Here is a 21,201-nt window from a genome sequence, read left to right on the forward strand (position 1 = left end):
TCACGCCGGTGATGACAGCAGCCAAGCGACGGCGGCGCGACTATGGGATGATTTCTGTGCATCTCCAGTGGGAAGACCTCCCACTTTAGGCCGATGTGACACCCTAATAAAGGAGAGATGAGATAAAACACAGCAGAAGTGACACCGTGAATTTGTCCCTCCTCAAGAACAAACACACATTCTGGTATTTCTATCTTTGTGAGGGCTTTCATAGATGTAACACATTACCCAGCTCCTTACCATAACCCCAACCATCCCAACTAACCCCCAACCCTTTTAACCTCAACTGTAAAACCATGTCTTAACCCTAAAATAAATCATTGAAGTTGGGAGACCGGGAAAAATGTCCCCACTTTGCTAGTAGAATTTGGGTTTTCTAGCCCCAACATACATACAGTTTTATCATAGCTACAACACAGCCTGCATCACATGCAAAGAGACAAAGAAACAAGAAATTAAACAAACAAACACGCCAAAAATGGCACAAATATTTAATATTTAAACATACTGTATGACATGTGTGGAAGCCTTTGTACGGACTGAATAGCAGCATGTGTGAACAAAGGCGCGGTGTCCTTGGTGAGCCGTCGAGCCGTGGATCTGACATTTTGGCTGGGTGCGCCTCAAATGCGGTGTGGTAATTTCTCCCGATCCACTGGCCTGTCTCTTCATGAATCCCCAAGTTATAATCTGTCAACACATATCTGACATTCAGGGCAATGTTTTGTATTGAGACGCAGCTTTTGCCAGAGACAATTAGCTCGTCCTTGAGGGGGCGTCGGAACGTGTGTGTGTGTGTGTGTGTGTGTGTGTGTGTGTGTGTGTGTGTCTCCTCTCACTTCAACCTTTTCAGATGAGCTCTTATTGTCCTGTTAAGAACACAAAGGTGCAATCATGAGAGGGGGTAAGACACAAACGATGGTGCAGTCGATGTTTGGTCCCTAACATGGTCGTTAACTGATTAGCCAGTGTAGCCTGGTGCCTATCTGAGGACACTGAACCCTTATTAGCAAGTGGCGTCTAAATTAGTCAATTCCTCTGTCAATTCCTTTTTTCCCTGCTTATTCCTGATCAAGGTAGTGAGGGAGAATATCCCATTTGGGTTAGTGAACAAGTCCTCAGACCGTCACAGAACATACACACTCAAACAGCCCATCGTGTTCATGGACTGTGTGGGAGAACGTCAGAAAAGTCTGACCCCCCTGGAACTTTCTCCAAGTTCTGTAATGCATATTCAGCAGCTGAACCCTAGTTAACAATTCCTCGATGAGAGATTAATGTGAATGCTGAAAGCAGCCTGATGTCTGGACTGTAACGTGTAGGATGACAGCCAGATTCTTTTATTATTATTTTTTTCTCCCACTTTCCACAATTTTTAGGCGACGCTACGTCGCCGCCGGCTATTCATTAACTATTCATGGAAAAGCAAACAGAATTATTTCCCCTAGATACCAAACTATTTCTTTGTTTATTACACCCTCGCATAACCAGACGCATAATGAAAAGTAGTGACTGCGACCCCTGCCAGAAATAACTTTCCTGAGCTGTCAGGCGGCTGTGGAGGCTGTCGCAGCGGTTCTGGAGAACTATAATCAAAGTTCCACCTGGGCAGATCAGGTGCGAGCGCCAAACAGTTTTGGCGGCGCGTATGGTTTTGGAAATAATGGTTTGGAAATGAAACGAGCTAAAGAAGATTCCCAACCCAGAGTCGGCTGAAAATTCCGAGGCTTCCTACCTGGACCTCATTTGTCGGTGTTTTCTGAGCCGTCGTCTTTCCTCTCCAGGGTCAAACGCGTCCCTGCGTGCAACAACGGTGGTTGGTTTTTAATCTCCGCTCAGGCAACAATATTTCTGGTGTCACAACAAACCAGGTCTCACAGAACAAACCGCTGGCTGTGCCTGATGGCGAGGACGGGAACGTGGTGACGGCCGCAGCGCCCTCATCACCGCTGTGTTGTGGTGCCTTTCCAGTAATTGGAATGCAGGGAAGGTTTAGCGGCGGCGTTCGCTGGTCTTAGTGGGTCTCAAGTGGAAAACGGCTGAGAAAACGCTCCGGGCGACGGCGGCGGCAACCACAACCGGGCCGATCTCGTCTGTAACGGGGATGAAAACGGTTGATATGATGTACTCACGAATGAATGGAGCAGCAACAGCGGAATAAAAAACCAAAACAGACGTGAAAATGGCAGTAAATCCATGGATGTTAGACGAATACGCACCGACCCGGGCCTTCGCCTCGGGCCTTCGCCAGTAGGAACTGCTGTTTGGAGCTGCTTGGCACAAAGGCAGAGGGGAACGGGAGTCACAATGAAATGTGCAGATATCGAGTAATTTAACCGAACAGCGCCGCAGGACGAATCCATTCCAGCAGTTCGATTTGTCTCACGATGGGCAGGGAAGAAAACACCCGAACGTGGGTGCAAAGGTCCATTCATGACCGCTTCCTTCCCGCCGCTGCATATTTGTGGCAGCGTGGAGTTCAAACTACAGTTAATTGTTGCGCCGACAAGCTGCTTCTGTCAAAAGAGAATTTTACACTCCAGGAGCGAAAAATGTGGTATCGGATCGAGGTTGACATTTACTCCCGTAAACTGGTGTAAAGGAGTGCGAGGATGGCTTCACGAGGACGGAGGTTCCCGTGACCTATGACCTCTGCTCACCCGTCATCGCCTCTTCTCCTTCGGCCACATTACGCCTGCACGCCTTTCTTTACCTATAGAAAACCAAAGGAACAAGAGAGAGAGAGAGAGAGAGAGGGAGAGAGAGGGAGAGTGTGAATGGGGCTGCAGCGGCCGCGTGCACAGGTGCAGCTCAGGAGCACAGGCGGGCAGCATGCGGTGGACTCAACACGTACGCCACAGAGCAGACACTGCGTGCGATCACCGTGAAAAAAAGTAAACCGGCGTCAATGTCTTGAACGCTGAGGGGGAATTTTGAGCAAATTTTAGGAATTTGTTTTAAGCCACTGATGAGGTGTTTAGCTGTCCGGATAGTTTAGCGTTCTGTCTTTAAAAACATCAACATGTGTTATTCATGGCGTCAAAACCAGTTTAGCACTATTTAGTCAGAGAATGGAAGGATTTCTTTTTAATTCAGTTTTATTTCATGTTAAAAAGGGCAGGTTTACTTTTTTTTAGAATTTAGTTATTGCGGTTCTTGTTTTTATTGGGGTTACCTGCTTATTGTTTAGTCTTCCCTTCAGTCCTTCAGTGATCTATGCTCGTAGGCCTCAGGCGTACTAACCACAAAAGAGAATTCAAGGCGCGTGATGGACTTCTGCAGGTAAAAATCCGCTACCTGTGGGTTTTTTTCTCTCTCTCTCTCTCTCTCTCGGGGTCTCTCAGGTTCGCTACACGCTGGTGGAAAGCGTTCAAGAGCATTTCTGTGGGATTATTGTCAAATCCGAGGACTTCTTACCTCTTTATCGATTGTCAATCAGTGTAACGGCGTAAAACTTTTAGGAAAAAAGACACGTATTAGTTTAGAAATAAGAAATTGAGACTTAAGGAAGGGGTGGTCAAGAATATGAAATGCCATTTGGGAACATTTGTGTCCTTTAAGCGTCTTTATGGCGAGTTAAAATCAACTTGTTTAGAGAGTCTTACACAGTGGGCTCAGATTAATGCCGTTTTTATTAAATGCTTTATATACAAATACAGATTACAGACAAACCACGCATTAGAAATCACATACTAGATGTTTCTGTGTGCTCGAACAAAAGAGTTATGCACAATAACAATCTCACATTTTAAATTCACAATATGACCTTTTCGAACTTTTGACTCTGGGATCGACTCCAGTAATGTTTGCGTTTTAAATCCAGAAACGTCATTAATTCACTTTATAATCAGGCTCTGGTTGGACTCTGAATCTGATTTCCATGTTGCCTTTAATGGTGGTTATCAGGAACTGGGCTGGCATTTCACAGAGGACGGGACGTTTCTGCTGACGATGGGAGAAAAGCTATTTTACACATTTAGTCAGTCAAAGGATCCGTTACTGTCGGTGCTTTAAAGCATCCAATAATTTATTAACGAAGGAAATAGAAAATTGTTCCCATGTACCCAAATCTTAAACACAAACATCTTGTTTTGGATACCTCAAATCCTCTATATGGCCAGTCGACAAAATGAGTTTAGATTGTCCCCAATTCATAGATAGATAGATAGATAGATAGATAGATAGATAGATAGATAGATAGATAGATAGATAGATAGATAGATAGATAGATAGATAGATAGATAGATAGATAGATAGATAGATAGATAGATAGATAGATAGATAGATAGATAGATAGATAGATAGATAGATAGATAGATAGATAGATAGATAGATAGATAGATAGATAGATAGATAGATCGATCGATCAGAAGAATTAACGTTAATAACCACTACATTAAAGGCACTCAGTGGAAAACAGCACAACTTAAATAAATAAATAAATAAATAAATAAATAAATAAATAAATAATTTTTTTGTCAAAACTCTTGAAAGCGCTAATCAAGGTCATTCACACATCCAATTGGAACATTTTCTTTATATTCTTTAAATTCAAATGATCGTTTAACTGTGTGGTTAAAGGACAGGATCCACAGGTCAGGGGACGGCCATGAGGTAAACATATGGATTTATGTGGCATCAGCCTTAACCTTTCTTATGGAGCAAAACAGAAAATATATATGTGTGTGTATATATAAAAGATAAATCAAACATTACAACAGTTTATGGTGGCTTTAAAAATAGTCATAATATAAATATTTGCAAATGGACTTGGCATATCTTCAGTATCTACCATATGGATGTTTTCTGTAGCCCCCTCTCGTTAGCCGTAAAACCGGAGCTTTGAGACCGGGACGACTGCTTCCCCACTCCTCCTCTGCACAAACAAATAAACAAACAGCGCCGCCGCGTTAAAGGTGCAGAAATGTGGGTGTCATGTGTTATCCTCGCGCAATCCGTTTAACCAAGACAGTAAAATTCAATCCAACAAATTTTATCAAAAGTTTGCCTCCGCTTGAGATTTGCCAAATTCGATTAAGGAGGCCCCCGCAGCAGCAGCTGCAGCGCCGGTTCCAAATAAGAAAGTGTTTACGGAGCAGCAAATGAAATCAGGGGCCCTTTGGTTTGGGTTTGTTCTGACCTCGACACCCCAGTGCACAGTTGATTGTGCTGTAAATGAACGGGCGCTCGAAGCTGCCAAGTCAACACACGGCCGATCTCCTGGAGCAACCTGCTACTCTGAAGCATTTTAGAGGAAATTAAGTGAAAAAAAGTTGTGCAATAATGTATTTAGCCAGTAAAACGTAGTACTTTTAAAAGGTAGCCATGCATGGCGCATGTATGCAGGCACTAACCCTTGCAGAGGTCGGAGCCCCGTTCCTGTGCCGAGATACAGCTTTTTAATTTCACTGACCAGGACGTTAAACTGGTTTCTATGGAACCAGTTTAATCTGAGAATTGTGGGCGTGTCCGTGGTGCCTTCATGGTCAGGATGGCCGAGCGGTCTAAGGCGCCAGACTCAAGGATGATCTCCTTCCAGGAGCGTTGGGTGTTCTGGTCTCCAGATGGAGGCGTGGGTTCAAATCCCGCTCCTGACAAGCTTTTTAGAGTATAACTACTTCCCACACCGCCGCTTGAACGTGCTCATTTAGTCGACTTTACTCTGTCAGTGTTTACTTTTCATCATTTATCACCTTTTCTCACAGTCACATCTCAGGGAGGTGGTAATGTGCTTGTGTAGAGTGCACGTTCTCTGTATGTGCCAACACTGCTGATGCACGTGCAGCTTAATGACATTAAAGCTTGATTCGATTTTAACCAACAAACCAATCAAACCCCCTGTAAAGAGCAGCTGTCCTGGTCCAGACACCGGTGGACAGATAATAACTCCATTTACCTGAATAACACACCAGCGTGCACACAAACACACCATTTAAGGGAGAGCAGCAGCGTTTAAACAAGGCTCATAAAGGATCTAAATACCCATTTTTTTGTGTGAATGCTTTCCCCTCGAGCCCCCAATTATTCATTGGGAACCAACAGCTGACTTTGTTGGTTACCGGCTCCAGAGCAACCTCTCACTGCACCAACACTTCCAGGCGGATGAAAGAGCAGCTAGCCTGACTAGGAGGGAGAAGGGCCAGGTATCAGATGGAACGGAGGAGATTAGAGACTGGCAGCGAACTGGACGCCCAGCGGTGGAAGATAAGGCCCCCAGAGGGAAGAGAATGCTGCTGCGGCGGATTACTCCCGGCATAGGCGCAGGGCCTCCACACGTCTGCTACAAGGTTCTAAACGCCGTCCGTCCAATTTTGATCCGAAGGGAAAACGATCACGTTCATCACGTTTGTTAATCGGCCGCAGTAAAACCAGATTCTGTCGCTTCATGTGACAGTTTTACAACAAAGAGGCAGGTTGGAATTCTTGCACTATCCATTTTTTTGGAGGATTTTCCATTTTTCAACTACGTCAGAATTATTTTTTTGCATTTGTGCCACAATAATCATAATAAAAGAAGACAAATGAGGGAGAGGAGATTCCTAATCACTGTTTGGGATAGGAAAATAAATCATTCTTACCATAGCTGTTGTAGGCTTCATCGCTGGTTCCACAGCCGTAGACATAATATTCTGAAATGCTGAATCAGACAGGGATTAAAAGGTTGTAAAGATTTGACATTTATGTGAGTATAAAGGAATTAATGTGTTTCTGAGCTATTTCCAAGTTGCGGATCGATGCATATTTGGTTTTCTGGTCAGTGTTTACAGAGAGTAACACATAGTTCCACGCCGATTTTGTGCAGTTGGGTTGGTTTGAGGGAATTTATTTCATTCCACAGCTGCTTGACAGTATTTCCACAGGTGGCAGCAGCAGCAGCAGAAGCACTTAAAAGCCATTTTCCAGACTTTGCCGAATGTGAAGCTCACCTCTTTGACTGACTGCTGTAATCCTCCTCATAGGCTTCATAACTCTCGTCGTATTCATCCTCATATCCGTCATCGTAGCCCTGCGAGGGAATATATAGCCGTCATCATCTCTGCCCGCTCCTATTGCTTATATATTAATCTATAAACAATCAATATGGGTGCAGCTCCACAGGCAGAGTCTGTAAATCTATCTGGATGGAAACAAATATGTTAACCTGACGCACCAGCGGAGATAATGGACACCTACTGGAGTTTGTCCTGCAGTATAATTCAGAGAGCTGCAGGAGGAATGGGAATGTAAATGGATGGGGGTGTCCAAAGATCACACTTGCATTTGGAAGTGATGGAGGTGTACAACACATGCTGCCAACATTCTGTAAAAGGTTTCTGGTCTATAAAAGCAGCGTATAATTGGGGGTAGAAAAAGGTCAGTTTGATTCCCACTGTCATCCTAAAGATACTTTAGGTCTTTAAGATCCTCTCAATTCAGACCAAAGTTGCTCAGTTATATATAAATAGAATTCTATTTATCTATCCGTCCATCCGTCCATCTAGCCATCATTAATCTAGCTAGCTCATTTAGCCTGGTAAGATTGTTCCAACTCTAAGTGATGTTGTTTCCCACCAACCAGAGACAAGTAAAGCCAAAAAAGGATATTTCAGATATCTACAAGGTTCCCTCTTGAGTCATCTTTATTATTCAGGTGTTGGTAAGCCAAAGAAAATGCCACCAACCCCGAAAACAGCTCCTCCGCCTCAAACTGGGGGTCGCTGGGGATTCGCTTGGTGACACACGAGCAGGCGGCTCGTTGCCAGGTACATCAAGGACCACAAACACAAAATGAATCTCACTTAAGGCCCTTGAGCAGCCTCTCCCTTCCTCCAGATAATGATTATTAAAAGGGTTTCGTACTTTATTGCTATGGACATTTGAAAATGGAAGTCGGGGATTATGTCAGGGTTTACGTCCTTCAGGGGATCTTAAGACTTTCAGGTAAGTGACCATCACTCGTGAGTCAGCCCCCTTGATCGTTGATGCGAAGCAACCGGCGGATGAATTTCAGCTAAACAAAGCGAAAAAAGGGGACCTTTGGTCGTGCGAGCGCAGAAAGGTCAGGTCTAAAACCTCGGGTATAAAACAAAGGGCAGTTCAGAAACACCAGCCTGGATGATAAATGAAGTGAGCTGGAGGAAAGCAGAACAGCGTGCACACACAATCTTATCGCTGGCCGCTGACCTCCCTGCGAGTGGAACCCACCACAACAGGGTCTGCATTCAGATTCTGCGAGGCTCCGCGTGCAAACGCTCCGGCCCCCGATTAACGGGCCTCAGCTCGGCCGCGGTGACGCCGTTCTGCGAAAACAATTAACGCCGTTGCTTTCAGACGTGGCAGAGGAAATAAATCAAACGTTAGCAGAAGGGTGGAGGGTCCTCACTGGGTGTAATTAGGAAAGCCCAAAGCTGAAGGCCCTCGGCGCTGCGCTTCATTATCAACTGCGCGTCCTCCGACAGCGACCGATCTTCGCGGGGACGGGCCCCTGAATGCACCGCCACACAGAAGAATGGGGAGGACAATGAGATCTGCCTTTTGTCTCCGGGAATAGATGGACCATTCGAATCTTCAGTGGTGGTGCACCTTTGTGGTTCAGCCCGGTCTTTAAATGCAACATCTGTCTCCTTCAGATAGGCTTCCCGGCCTCGGATGACGCCTCGGAGGTCATTTCGCATTCCGCCAGAGTTTTTCGCTAATGTTAAATAACTGAAGGGAAGTATGTGGCATACATCTGCTTTAATAAACAGCAGGGTTGCGCGCGGAGAAGTTGTATAATTAATCAAACAAATGTGAACTCAGCAGTGTGGCTCGCCCATTGTTATAAAGCAATTACAGCGGATGCGCTCGGTCCCTGCGGAAGATGCACGGAACGTCACGAATCTCACGTATCTTTTATGTTCGTGGAATGGATGCCACGGGCAGAATTTTCCTACCCCATTTCAAAGGGGTGTCCTTTTGCTTTTACCACGGCAGCGAGATTAAACTTTCTTTCTTTAAAGCTCCTCAAAGCTCTGTGTTTAATCACATTATGGCATTTCCCCTCAAAGCCTGGGCAGGGTTGCAGGGCTTAGGTTCAAAAACTAAGCCGTGCCTTTCTATTTCTACCCACAATTTGTACAATTCATGCTCGGCTGTAAGGGACGGGATCCCGTATCACCCTCAGATTCGTCCTCCCCATTGTCAACCCTGACATTAAAAGAAAAATATCCGAGCTGGATAGGACTTGATCTTCAACATTATACTGGTCTGGGCCTGTATGAAATATCGTCAGTCACATCTTTAATCTCCCGTTTCTCTCCTCCTCCTCTGCTATCTGCCTGCCTGCTGCCCTTTATGAGAGAATATTAACACTTCCTCCAGCCGCAAAATCATGGACTGGGAATGTTTGCATCTTCTCACGTATGCGTCGAAGCCCGTGACGTCGCCAGGGCTGACGTTGCTTCACAGTGAGGTGAATCGCAGATGTGCCCACCGCCCACGAGATCATTAGTGGAAGAAGAAGGTCCTGTGCACGTTTATTAATCTCCACACTGCAGCTTTAAATGAGGTTCCCACTGTGCTTTATGGGGGGAAACCGCTAAATACACAAAGGCATCATCTGAGGAGGAACCCCCCCCCCCCCCATACTGGTACTCAGGCTGCACAAACTGTACGGCGAAAAGCTCGGCGGTGTGAGCAAATGTTCCGTTGAAACAGCTGTAAAATAATCATAATAGTTTTACACAGGACAACAGCTGCTTCCTTAACTAGCAGATTTATGGGCGGAAAACAGACCGTTTTCCAGAAACTCATTCTAATAAACCCCTCACAGATGGAGGATTCATCCTGCAGCTTATTGCAAAATGGGGGGGGGGGGAGCATTTAGGTTGCAAATGTTCTTTCAAAGTACAGTCGATTACCAGGAGACCTGCTAAAAGAAAAAAGAAAACATCTATAAAGAAGCAGGAACACGTGCTGTGAGCTGTTAACATCGTTCCTCACAACGGAGGAATCAGCCGGGTCAGGAAGACGTCACTTCCCCAGCGTTTATTTGCATGTGACGCTAAAATATTTGCCGCTTGTTGCCTGACGACGGCCGCTCGTTCTCCGAAGACCCGCTCCGGAATCGCCGCCGTCCTTTCGAAGGCACGATAATGGCCTCTGTCGCGGTATTAGTTTGGCGCCACTGACAGCGTGACAGAGTCCATTAATCACTGGAATCTCCAGAGGACGCCGCGATAACGCGCTCCCCAGCACAAACACCGGCTGTTGGGCAGAACCTAAGCCCAAAATTGAAGAGAAAACAACCATTTGTCATTCATTCACTTATCAGTAGGTGCAAAGCTCAGGTTGAGGGAGGGATAAACATGCTTTTGGACTGGGAATACTTCCACCTGTACCCTCCCTCTTCATGTCCGGGGCAGCCCGTCGCTGCTGTCTGCACCTCTGTGAAGGTGTTTACGGCTGCAGTGTTTCATTAGTGAGTTTGGGCTATTTTTAGATATCTGCATCCTGCCTTTAGTTTCTAATCTGCTTTGCCCAAAAACTCGACTCTAAATATAAAATAGAAGTCAACGGTGCCCCCGAGTCACACATTGTTGCTCACAGCAGTTGAGCAGTTTCTATTTAACCGCGCTTTCTTTTTTTCTTTCTTTCATTCTTTCTTTCTTTCTTTCTTTCTTTCCCCGCGTGTATCAGCGTGCGAAGCAGCGCACTGGCAACCTGGGTTGCAGATTTTCGGATGATTATGAGGTAATCACGGCTCCATGGCGGTGCAGAGCCCGGCCCGGTTTGTGTCCAACGTGACAACATTTGTCAGCTTTTCAAAGCAATTAAGGAAACCTACAATAAGCTATTATCGTCGCCAGGACTTTGAGAAGACATTAATGAGCCGTGAACCTGCGGGTGGAGGGGAAACCACGGAGGTATTCATTATTATACATCCAGACAACTTTCTGAAAAAGTCAGCTATAAACCTGCTTCACAGGTTCGGCTCATGTATTTATTCTGTTTTTGTTTATTTTCAATTAGAGAGAGAAGAAGAAGAAGAAGAACACCGCCTGATGATAAAGAAGCTGCTTTTCTAGATAAAACAGCGCCACTTTCCTGTGAATGATAGCGTCCCACTGGCTCTACCCACTGCTGATTATACTAATATCAATACTATCGACTATAACAACACGTGCATCTGTCATGTTTAGCAAAATGACCCTAAAATAAGACGTTTGCAGCAGAAGCAGCAGGTTCGTCCCACTTCTCTCGCCAATCAGCGTGGAAACACCCACCTGAGTCCGTTTGACCTTAAACTCCCTTGGTAAAAACAAAAGACTTCCAGACGTTAAACTGCTGATTTATGTTTTCAGTGTCAGGCGTGTGAAGCAGGGCGATGCGGCAACGCTGGGCCCGAATCGCTGCGCACAAAGAACCCGGCTCCAAAGGAGCAAAGGGACCCGGCAGCGTGAGGTTTTTGTGAGGGCGAGGAAGAGCAAATGCTGTGGTCATAAATTGTGGAGCACAGAGTGACACGCGGGAGATGTCAGCTTCCCCGCCTCCTCCATTTAAGATTGAAATCAATAGAGCCTTCGATTAGATATAATTACAGATATTCTAATGTTATCACTTTTGGGAGGCGGGCTCCCGGTTTGACAGGAGTCCATCAATCATCCGTTTATACGATACCCGAACGCCCGGCAGCGCGTAACGCTACCGCGGCCCTCTGTGGATAAATGTGCACGTTGTGCTGTCGGTGACAAAGATGCATCTACAGAGCCGATGACGCCTTGCAGAGTTCTGGCGGCGGAGATGGAACAATGGAGGAAGTGGACCTTTCCTTATGAAACATGTTCAGAGATAATTGTGTAATGTAGCCCAGCAAAATAGCAGAAGTGAGATATGAGAGGGGGAAGCGTACGGGACAAACTCATCTTTCTCTAATCCCCTGTCTCTGCGCCTCCGCCCCTCTTCCCAGCCTCCAATTACAAAGAGAAGGAACGCTGCACTTTTTACTCCTCAGAAATACACAGAGTCGACATCAGAACTCAATTTGGTTTGGTAATGAGGCCGCGCTTGTGCGTTTCCCCGTGCAGACAGACCAATCTTCAGTTGCCAGCACACACGGGGGCTTTAGCGGGAAGCCTCAGAAGAAATCGACTCGGAAAAGTGTTGCCTTTTTTCATTTGGAAAGGCTCACCTTGTGTAATCCTTCCAACACGACCTTGAGAAATTTTCCGAGATTCAGGTTTAACCAGCTTTGACTTTTTTTTTTTCTTAACAGAAGGATCTCTGCTTTGTGTGAGAAGTTATAGATGGGTCCTCGGAGTAAAGCTTACACATCACAATGGGAACCTCCCAGAGAATCTGCTTTACATTTTCTGAACATAATGTCTTCTTTGGTAATGATTTGTTTTCTTTACAGGAACCCACCAGTGCTTGCAGAATAAACCTATCTGGTCTGGTCTGGGAGCCCATAATGTGCATTTTCTCATTCTATTCTATTCTATTCTATTCTATTCTATTCTATTCTATTCTATTGTGGAGTATAAACACGTCTGCTTCTCTAAAAGTCCAGAGCTCTTTAAATCAGCATGTTTAAAGGCTGAAGGATGTGATTCCGTGTGCAGGTGTACAGTGGTCAGACGAGAGATTTGTCACGGTTAATGGAACCCCGAGCTGCTACATCCAAAACACTGATCCAAACCCAGAACTCGTGCGCTGTAAAGGATACCTGCCTAAAGCGAGATGATGGCGGCGCGCCAGCACCAGAGACGGGACAGTTGGGGGCGGAGGTTGACGATTCCAGATCTAAGTTTTTACTGTACATGAAAAATGATTTTCCTTTGACGCTGTGATCAATTATAAAGTCCACAAAAGGACAATAATAAAAACAACAAATAAAGTTCAAACCTGTTTAAACCTGTGGGCTCACACACGCCCCCTGTCTGTGTGGCACAGTACTGCATACCAGCAAATGTGCTTTTATACTGTTTTAGGTCCACTCAGCACAACTAAATATGTTACACATGTGTACACTAAATATATTAGCCAGACTGTAGAATATCAGGGGGTATAAAGGTGTTATTTTCACAGCAATTGCATTTTCGACCATGAACTATTGGCCAAATATTACAATTTGACTGACCGAACACCTCTGAGCTCTCCTGAGCTGAGCTCACTACATCAAATACATGCAAGACTGGGATTATGTTCACATAACTACAGGTGTGAATTCAATAAAAAACAAACTAAATATATCTTGTTTGTCCGTAATGTGGAAGCATGTCCCTGAACACCCCCTAGTCCTCCATCTGAACAAAATAAACCACATTAAGGGGCCTGAATTGCACAGTTCAAACAGATTTACGACCGGCTCCACTCTTGTGTAAAGAGGATTTGACTTACGTAATTGTTATATGATTCGTGTGTGACGGCCAACAGCGGGGGCCTGTACCCAGTGCTCCCTGCTGCCCCCCTGGCTCTGGAAGCTTGTGCCTCCCTCGTTAAACCGGTCGTGGGAAGTTTGCTGTGCGCGGCTGTCCCCCGAGGCGCCGCAGCTGTCGCTCTCCTTCCTGTGCCTCTGTGGCCCCTGGTTAAAATAGAGAAAAAACAAGTGGGCAAACAGGGCATCCTTTGGATCCGAGGCGCTCTTCGTTGAAGGAAATGTGGTGGTGACGGTGAAACGTCTGTTTAACCCCTGTCTATATGTGCAGCAGAGAAACACAGGACAAACACAACCTCCACCGGCACTGAGGAAGACCTCGTGACCTTCGGCCTGCCGAGGAACGTCACTTTGTCTCTTTCCAGGCTCTGCAAACACGCCCGCGGGACACGTCTCGCTTATTTCAACGGGACGCCGCGGATCCCAACCCGCGTTTCGGAGGAACTCGCATCTTCTTCTGCCGGAGGCGCTCTGGAAACACTCGCGAAGCTCAACGGGGCCCCAGTCGGACAGCGCTGCCGCTTGTTTTTCTTTCCAAAGAGCGACGGCTTCATTAGCGCCGTCCACCCGAGAGCCGGCACATGTGAAGGACTCATCCGGGCACGGGTAATTTACTGCATATTTTCCTCCGAAGGTGTGACTTTTTCAGTAATAAACCTCCGCGGGGATTGGAGGCTGGGTTTAGTGCCGCAAAGCAATCTATTGTCTCCCAACTTCACATTTGAACAGCGGCGTGATGTAGGTGGGCCAGCGCACCCTTTCTTCCTCCAGCACTAAGTAACAGCCCATTGTTGATCCTGAAATACCGGCGCATATTTTTCATGGAGATTTACAATAATTGCTTATCTGTGCACCATAAGGAACAACTCTGGGTAGTGAAGTGCTGCTGCCTTCATATTTTGGGGCTCCCCGTGTTACTGTGGGATTTAGCTCATTTACATGCGCCGGCTAAATTAGGCCAGGCTGTCATGGGGAAGCGTACCTGCTCCTCGGGAGAGACTGACAAGGAAGTTTGAGAACATTCTCCTCTAAAAAGGAAGCTGAGGCAGTAACATCAGGCTCTGTATGGGTTCCCTGTATCTACTAAATGATCTCCTTTCGATGCGGAACACTAATATGGAGATTGTACCCAAGCTTTTAATTGCAAATAATGTTGCGTGAAACTTTTGCGACTCCCACATTGTTTCTCAGTCAGTTAATTAGCAGCAATCCACGAGACGACCGTAGCTTTAAAATGCAAAATGATTAAAGGTGGTGAATATGGATGAGGAATCTTTGCATACGTTTGCATCCTCAGTGTTCTGTTGTGTCCGCCGCTCTGACAGTAACAGACTGACTAAAGTGATTAGGAAGGCTGGGATGGAGAGGAGGACACGTCCTAAACTCCCATGCATGGGTGGATAATCCGGACCGCCCTCGCCGGACAGACTAAGGAGCTTGTCCTCAAAAAAAAGTTTCCGACAGCTCTGGAACTTTTCCCAGCGGATGCGATGCCACTCCAAGTCTGTCTCTGTTCCTCCCCCATTCTGCGCCCCCCCCTCCATCAGGAGGATCCTGGCTTGACTCAAGGTTTATCCCTGCCACTGATGGGGGTTTGTCGGGGGTGACTGTGACGCGCCTGGAGACCACCCTGGCTGTAACATCTGCCATGTAAATAAAGTTGGATTGAATGGTCTCCGCGTGACGGATTAACTGTCTGGGCCCAATCATGTTTCCCTCCACTGTAACAGCTGTTTGCACATTATTTTGCATATTATCCTGCGGGTTAGTGATTCATTTTTAATGTGTTTTTGGAGGGGGGGGCACCCTCTGTCTGTGGTTCCTCCTTCATTTGGGAGGAAACGCTTTTGTAAAGCCTATCGAGGCAGGCGTGGCTGGTTTTGGGCTGTTTAAGTAACATTTACCTGATGTTTTGCTGACTATCACTCCTGTATTGGATGAATATTATAGGATGAACGTGACTGTGTGACCGTGACTGTGGGTGCATGTTGTTACAAGCGTTTGTGACTGTCAGTGACCTTATTCACTCGTTTCCTTTTACCTGACGGAAGCCGCCGCGGCCGGCCGTGCGCTCCTCGCTGGCGCGCTCCTCCCCCTGCTGGAGTCGTCGGAGCCGTTTAACAGCGAGAGTTCTCTTAGCTGTTCCTGTCTGATCTCATCGTTATAGTCCTGCGAGAACAACATACAGCGGCTCTTATAGAGAGAGAGAAAAACAAGCCCATTTGTCTTCTGACTGAAACGGCTGCTCGCAACAGCCATGGAAGCCATCACATAAAAACTGTATTGACGTGCACAGGAAACACATGGGGTGAAAAATGGTTCTCTTTGCTTATAAGTGGAGACAAGATGCAGAGGAAAGAGGGGAAGGAGCAGTTGATCGCCAGTAGGTTTGCCTTATGACGTTATTCTCTCTCATATAGAAATAAAAGGAACCAGCTTTGTAAAGCAAAAACCCCAGCATTTGAATTAAATCCAAATAACCTTCTTCTGCCGCACAATTATCCATTTTGGTTTTGTGGAACGGCTTTATCTCGGTCTGAGGCCTTTTTTTTCCCCGCGACCTGTTATCGAACACGTCACAGATCATTACACAGCGGACGCGGCGGTCGACAAAGCGGCCTTCATTATCTTGTCACTGCTGACAGATAAACAGGCTTTTCCACGGAAACACATCGCGGAGCCCAGCAGCATCGCTACCTAAAGTTGAAAAGGATTTTTTATTTTTCTGGCCCTAAATGATGAAAGAAAGGCAAAAATGTGACACCGTCATCCCCTTTTCTAATCACATTATGAAAAATAGATATTCTCAGTCATTCATTCTTGGAAAGCGCAGTTTAAAATGCTCCAAAGGATCTAATGCTTTTAACCAAATGACAGGAAAATCCATATTTCACAGGTTACCAACAAACTTTAGGATGTTCATCATGTTTAGTAATGGTAATCTAGTGAGACCAAAGAGCAGATTACATTTCATTCAGAACTGATATCTGGAGTCATGTCGTATTCAGTGTCAGCGTTACGATGAACTGATTCGGACACTTCATCCCTCCCAACCGCAGGACTTGAGTGGGTGAATTAATGGACTCTGGTTTGGAGGAGACGCGGTTTTTAATTGAAATGTTGGCAGCTGATGTGCAAAAGCTGAATAAATAAATAAGCCACGCTACACGAGCATCGATCACCTCCAGCCGTTGGCATGAGAGGGGCAGAGAAAAAAGCCCACCGTGATCCACGTGGAGACCGAACATGCTCATCTCACCGCATCGTTAGCAGCTGCCGATTCCTTGATCTGCACTTTTCATTTGTTGTACAAACCAAACCACAAAGTCTTCCTGATACTCTTGTTGTCGAAATAATTACTCTCACATCCACTCTTTCAAAACTAATAACGGCCAGTCCCTCCTGAGAGCTCGCGAGTATTTCTGCAGCATTTATGCATCTTAAACTCGATAGCTTTGTTTCTGCACAAACAACCGTTTGAACCTTTGGACCCACTGCTAATTATCAGCAAGTGTTTGATTGCGACGCGTGCTTCATTTTTCTCAGTCGCGTAAACATCTGCTTTAAACGGCCTCGCAGCAAAACAGCACGTTCTCTATTATTCACTGAAATCACACTTTCTTTCATCGGCGACTACAATTATCACCGTTTATTGACTCTTTCCTGTGTTCTATAATGTGCATCTCATCACTGAGCAGGAAACCGGTGCCGAATTAGCAATGTTCCACAATCAAGTTGACGAATAAAGTAAGAATTTTGAATATGCGAACAAACTCTCTCAGTTGGCTCAAAAAGACTCATTCTTCTGTTGCTCCAGTTACAGGACGCTTTAGAGCTGAACTATTTAATATTTTATTATGTATATATGCAGTTCTACCCTAAACCCATCATTTTATTAAGTACTGTTTCAAACAAATGGACCAATTTCTAGCTGTAATCGACGCTTCCTCTCAGTCTGGCTTCTGTCTATTACTGAGCAGCAGGATTCCCATAACATCTGTCACCATGGTTACTGAGCAACGCTGGCCACCTCCCTAACAGTAAAAGAGACCTTGTTTGTTTTACTACAATCCCTGGATTCTTTTAAGGACAAAGAAAAAGGATAAACAAGCAAGGAAGCGTCTTTAGAGGCAACATTTACAGCCGTGTGAGAGTTTTATGACAATGTTTGAAGGCCTGTTTATAGTTTGCAGCAGCGATACTAAACATGTTTCATTCATTATTCGTGGTTTGTACCAGGCAGTAATTATTTGTCACTTGGTAAATCTTATTCAGCTTGTTCTCTCCCAGCACCCTACACTAAATTAGCATAAAAGATTCACAATGCTTTCAAGCCTAAACAGCTTTCTGTGTGGGCTCCAATTTAAAAAGCGGCACGCTGCAGCCAGTCCTGCGTGCACACTAATTAGGAAATTTAGAAAACACAATACCCATCTATACCCAAGTTACTGCAATTAAAGTGAAAGATGAGGCTCTCTCGGTCGGAGGCATTATCATCCAGAGGCAAAGTGTTTTATAAAACAACATGTTAGAGCTCCCGCTGATCAGTAAACAGTGAGAGACGCCGGCTGACCTTTCATCACCAGAGGACGCGGAAGACGTGAGCGAGCCGTCGGGTGGAGACCTCGCCAGTCGGAGGAAAATGTCCAGGGTGTTAATTACCACTCTAAGAAATGCATTTTTACACGAGCCTCTTCAAATATGGGCTGCAGGGGTGTTTTGCAAAGCCTCAGTTTCCATGCAAATTGTTTGGCCTCCGGAGTGACGTGTTCGGCGGGAGGAAAACGGGAGTATCACTGCTTCCAACTTAAATGCAAAGGTACTTAATGCACAACACACTTAAGGCAGAATAGTCTGAAAGTTTCAATAATCAGAGAGGACTGATGGAAAAACCTGATTCTGGTTGTCTGTCTGTCACACGGGCTTTATAATGCGTGGCCTTCACTGGAAAATTGTGTTCACTCAGAAGAACTTTAGTGAAAATGGGGTGTACTTGTACTGCTGTGGTGACTAAATATGTTTTTTTTAGACTACTTTCGCAGTTGTGCTATATTTGCTAACCATTTCTGGCTTTTTTACTCAGTAAGTGGGCACTAATTATGAGTTCTCTGGGTTTTAAGTTTAGGGAGAAGCTCTATATTTCCTCTTTAATTGGTAAATACGTGACTCTTCTTTCATGAACGGCACATAAATGCAAAAGATCCGTGAGGGAATGAAAGGAGCCCAGTGGAAAAACGATCCAGTCGGCAGTAATGAGTCTGGATTATATGTGACAAAAGATTCATATTAGTAGGGAGGGGGGGGGGGGGGGGGGATGACAAACTTACTGGAACTAGGAACTTTTTAATCTCTTCCAAGGCGTGACTCATGCGGGAATAAGCCTCTCCAGGTGGGGCAAACACTTCAATTAGAACGTGGAGATCGTTGCTCAGATGAGCATATTTGGCCTCGCCACTTTTCCGTAATTCTTCTTCCTGTGACAAACAGACACAGAACACATTCTGGAGCTCGATAAGCACTCATTGTTCTCCATAATACAAATATGCATCCATCGACAACTGCATTTATTAAAACAGTGTGTTTAAGACAGGGCATCTTCACCTAATGAATTCTCTTTGTTTGAAACAGAAAGGGCACCTTTAAAGGGACTAAAATGGACCTAAAACCCAGCACAACGCATCTGTCAGCGCGACTCAACCTGACATTTTATTGCACTCTATTTATTTATACGGGAAAAACAATATCAGGCTGTCAACAGCTGAACGGAACGTGAATGAAAAATGTTGCACCGCTCCTGCAAATGCAGACAGAAGTGTTGGCAGCCGACTGCAGACGCGGTAATCCTCCATTCTCTCCCGTTGTCTAGACTCCTGTATTTTTTCGCGGAATTGAAAATATCGAGAAGGACATTGAGTTGGGAAGGGGCAGGAAGTGTTCCGAGCTCATAACGCAGCGCGGAACGAAGAGATCCGTCGATCCTCGACAAGATATTGTCTGATAACTTCATCGGGCGTTTTACACACGCTGGGGGAAACGTGGCCTCTCTCGTGTGTTTGTGAGGCTGACACAGCTTCACATGTATGGGCTGTCTCATCGACAGAGGACACCCGAGGTCGTGTCACCCTTAAACATCCAGAGCAGTTGCATCCTCCTGTTGCATCCATTTGGAGGCTTTCCTCTGGGGTTAACTAACATAAATGAGCAGAAGTCTGTGGAGGTTCTCAGACATCCAGGTGAGCAGGAGGTTGAGGAAACACTGAGTTAAAAATAAAAGCCTGGGCCAGGTTATTACGTTGTCAGGGCAACATGCTTAATGAAAATTCTATGGTTCTTATTCATCAATATGTGCCACTCAACGAATATCAGAATTAGCCTGACTTTGCTCCCAGGAGCACGGGTTTCAAGAGGCTGAATGCTAATCCAGAGTACGGCTGTCCAATCAGAGGGAGAGACCGATTTTTGATGGCTTGCAAAAAAAAAAAAAAAAACAATCCTGCAAAACAGTGGTGATGGTTCAGAGGGAGGATGAGCAACTCAAGGCCATCGCACAGATGTAGGCAGCGGCGGCAGCGAGCGCGAAGCTGCGCGCTTTAGCAAACGGCTCCGTTCGCTACGAAGCCCTTCTCTTCCAAAGTAACACGCCGTGACACCTTGTCGCCTTCCCTCACAGCTCTCGGAATACAAGGATTTCACTTCACTTATGAGAGACTTAACTCAACTTCCGAGGAATAATTGCAGCCCGTCTCGCAGGAGAACTCGCTGTGTAACAGAAGCTGACACAAAGGAAGCTCTCATCAGCGGCTTTTCCCACGTTTCTGAAGTCGTTCGTGGCGTCGTTCCAAAACAGCATTAGCAATACAGCGGATTGAATACGGGCAGCAACCTGAACTCTAGAGCAACAGACTCCTTATTCGGGTGAAAGTAACCCGTCGTGACCTTTTAGACCACTTTTCAGGTCATGCTTTCAAGAAGCCGACTAAAACAGACCCGTGGCCCCTACACGGCCTTGTTTTGTGACGGGCTGCTCCTCCACTTCAGCATGTCTGGTTGTTATAGCGACACAGACACGTACTGATACTGAGTGCACAATAAAGCCAGCAGGAAAGTGGAGGGTAGTGCTTGTTGATTGTTGTGTGGGTGGTTGAAACCTATTTCAGTCATCTGTTAAAAAAATATGTGCATTGCTGCATCTAAAAACCTTTATCAGGCCCACAAATTGATTTAAATTGTTTGTTCCGCACGATTAATTCAGATCAAACCCAGAAATCTTTTAAACAAGACAATTCCCGGACAAAGAAAGCCCGATCACATGTAAGGTCTTACCTCGGGCCCCGCGGGGCCCCGCTCGAGGCTTCACTCCGGCTTAAAAGGTTTAAAAAGATCTGTAGGATCGCTTGCAGCCTATCCTGACGGCGTTCAAGAAGAGCCAGTTAAATCGAGAAAGTCAATTCTTAGCGAAGGCGCTGTTCCGCCTCAGCTGCTGGACACCGAAAACATTCTGGAACATTCGGTCAGGCCATCACAAAGAAGCAAGAGCACAAAAATCTGAACTTGTTCGTTTGTTCCTTCATCCTCTGCTGTACTTTTGAGAGCTTCGCTTCAAGGACTCAAGGGTGGCGGCCGACATGTGAGTCACATTTGACTTTGCCTCAGACGCCTGTTATATAACAGCTGCGTCTGCGTGTCCGACCTGGATGAGGCGGCAGAAGTGTGTGGCGGCGACGTTACGTGGTTAAGCTCCTGGTTTTGAACACCCAGCGGTGACCTTTAGTCCTTTAGATGTGATCTGGCGGCACTCGCGCAATCAG

The 21,201-nt window shown here is 45.8% G+C and overlaps 1 protein-coding gene and 1 non-coding gene across 14 annotated transcripts in view; one reads left to right on the forward strand and one right to left on the reverse strand.

The window, feature by feature from the left end:
• khdrbs2 (KH domain containing, RNA binding, signal transduction associated 2) overlaps window positions 1-21,201 on the reverse strand; it is a 39,638-nt gene that overhangs the window by 3,484 nt on the left and 14,953 nt on the right. Inside the window, exons 4-14 of one of the 13 annotated variants that reach the window (XR_003888194.1) lie at window positions 18,721-18,867; window positions 15,435-15,562; window positions 13,357-13,540; window positions 6,927-7,006; window positions 6,579-6,637; window positions 4,793-4,876; window positions 2,661-2,713; window positions 2,220-2,270; window positions 1,879-2,093; window positions 509-1,798; window positions 5-103 (exon numbers count right to left, since the gene is read on the reverse strand). Coding sequence is in view for 4 of the 13 variants with exons in the window: in XM_029834952.1 (XP_029690812.1) it covers window positions 4,072-4,109; window positions 4,793-4,876; window positions 6,579-6,637; window positions 6,927-7,006; window positions 13,357-13,540; window positions 15,435-15,562; window positions 18,721-18,867 (720 nt within the window). In the remaining 9 variants the exon portion in view is untranslated. Of the gene's footprint in view, window positions 1-4; window positions 104-508; window positions 1,799-1,878; window positions 2,714-3,616; window positions 4,110-4,406; window positions 4,877-6,578; window positions 6,638-6,926; window positions 7,007-13,356; window positions 13,541-15,434; window positions 15,563-18,720; window positions 18,868-21,201 lie in introns of those variants that run through there. The other 12 variants (XR_003888190.1, XR_003888191.1, XR_003888195.1 and 9 more) reach the window with 12 other exon arrangements.
• On the forward strand, window positions 5,486-5,597 carry trnal-caa (transfer RNA leucine (anticodon CAA)). Its single transcript has 2 exons — window positions 5,486-5,523; window positions 5,552-5,597. It is a non-coding gene; the product is annotated as a tRNA-Leu (tRNA).

This window comes from Takifugu rubripes, chromosome 4, assembly GCF_901000725.2.
Source record: "Takifugu rubripes chromosome 4, fTakRub1.2, whole genome shotgun sequence".
Classification (NCBI taxonomy): domain Eukaryota; kingdom Metazoa; phylum Chordata; class Actinopteri; order Tetraodontiformes; family Tetraodontidae; genus Takifugu; species Takifugu rubripes.